This window comes from Muscardinus avellanarius, assembly GCF_963383645.1.
Source record: "Muscardinus avellanarius genome assembly, chromosome: 8".
Taxonomy (NCBI): domain Eukaryota; kingdom Metazoa; phylum Chordata; class Mammalia; order Rodentia; family Gliridae; genus Muscardinus; species Muscardinus avellanarius.
This window is the reverse complement of record NC_137794.1, coordinates 36,811,503-36,813,251: the sequence shown is the minus strand read 5'-3', so window position 1 is coordinate 36,813,251 and position 1,749 is coordinate 36,811,503. Positions and strand designations below refer to the sequence as shown.

General features: G+C 43.0%; 1 protein-coding gene across 1 annotated transcript; it reads left to right on the top strand.

Moving 5' to 3' along the window:
- Window positions 1–261: 261 nt before the first annotated feature.
- LOC308265822 (guanine nucleotide-binding protein G(i) subunit alpha-3) lies at window positions 262–1,326 on the top strand (the record flags this gene model as incomplete). Its single annotated transcript, XM_080699740.1, has 1 exon — window positions 262–1,326. The coding sequence occupies one exon, from the start codon at window positions 262–264 to the stop codon at window positions 1,324–1,326; it is 1,065 nt and encodes a 354-aa protein (XP_080555866.1).
- Window positions 1,327–1,749: the final 423 nt, after the last annotated feature.

Genomic DNA, 1,749 nt, shown 5'->3' with positions numbered 1-1,749 from the left:
ACTCTAAAATTAGTTTCAAGATGACCTCTTTGCCCATTATTTAAAAAATTAAAAATGACAGTGTCTCGGTGTGAAATTCTTCCAAGTGTGTGTATGTGTGTGTTTTAATGGCATTTTAGATGAACTCCACAGGTATTTATTAAATATCATTTATGTGGGAGAGGGCCGCCGCCCAGCAGTAGACGCCGTCTCGGCCGGCGGAGCCGCACTTCCCACGGTGTGTGAGTGAGCCCGGGCCCGGTCCCCTCTCCCGCCGCCGCCATGGGCTGCACGTTGAGCGCCGAAGACAAGGCGGCGGTGGAGCGGAGCAAGATGATCGACCGCAATTTGCGGGAGGACGGGGAGAAGGCGGCCAAAGAAGTGAAGCTGCTACTGCTCAGTGCTGGAGAATCTGGTAAAAGTACCATTGTGAAACAGATGAAAATCATTCATGAGGACGGCTATTCAGAGGAGGAGTGCAAGCAGTATAAAGTGGTGGTCTACAGCAATACCATACAGTCTATCATTGCAATCATAAGAGCCATGGGACGGCTAAAGATTGATTTTGGCGAAACTGCCAGAGCCGATGATGCTCGGCAATTGTTTGTTTTAGCTGGCAGTGCTGAAGAAGGAGTCATGACTTCAGAACTAGCAGGGGTGATTAAACGGTTATGGCGAGATGGTGGGGTACAGGCCTGCTCCAGCAGATCCAGGGAGTATCAACTCAATGACTCTGCTTCATATTACCTAAATGATTTGGATAGAATATACCAAACCAACTACATTCCAACTCAGCAAGATGTTCTTCGGACAAGAGTGAAGACCACAGGCATTGTAGAAACGCACTTCACCTTCAAAGAGCTATACTTCAAGATGTTTGATGTAGGTGGACAACGATCAGAGCGGAAAAAATGGATTCACTGTTTTGAAGGGGTGACAGCAATTATCTTCTGTGTGGCCCTCAGTGATTATGACCTTGTTTTGGCTGAGGATGAGGAGATGAACCGGATGCATGAAAGCATGAAATTGTTTGACAGCATTTGCAACAACAAGTGGTTTACAGACACTTCAATCATTCTCTTCCTTAACAAGAAAGACCTTTTTGAGGAAAAAATAAAGAGGAGTCCATTAACTATTTGTTATCCAGAATACACAGGTTCCAATACATATGAAGAGGCAGCTGCTTACATCCAATGCCAGTTTGAAGATCTGAACAGGAGAAAAGATACTAAGGAGATCTACACTCACTTCACCTGTGCCACAGACACCAAGAACGTGCAGTTTGTTTTTGATGCCGTTACAGATGTCATCATTAAAAACAACTTAAAGGAGTGTGGACTTTATTGAGGAAGGTGGATGTTCATAAGAGTTACAACAGTATGGAGTGTTGAGACCAGACATCTTTTGTTGTCTCTTGGGCAGCTGCCAGCGTGATGGGACCAGGGAATGGCAGAGCATGCAGAATCTTAGCACTCTTTAGCACAGTCTTCTGTATTAGGGAACATTTAATTGACGTGATGTGCTCAAGTCAGACGTCGGGACAACTATAAAGTGTGATTTGTTCATCAAGATATCATTTGGATTTTATAATCTCAAATGGTTAGGGCAGGTATTTATTGAGGTGCTGCATTCCAGAACTTCAATATGTAGCTTCCTTTTTTATTTTTTCTTCTTAACAAATTACTAGTAGTTCATTTCCAAAGTTTTTTTATTCATCAAGAGATGAATAATTCTACCACTAATTTTATTTCTTTTTTTGCAAAAGAATCT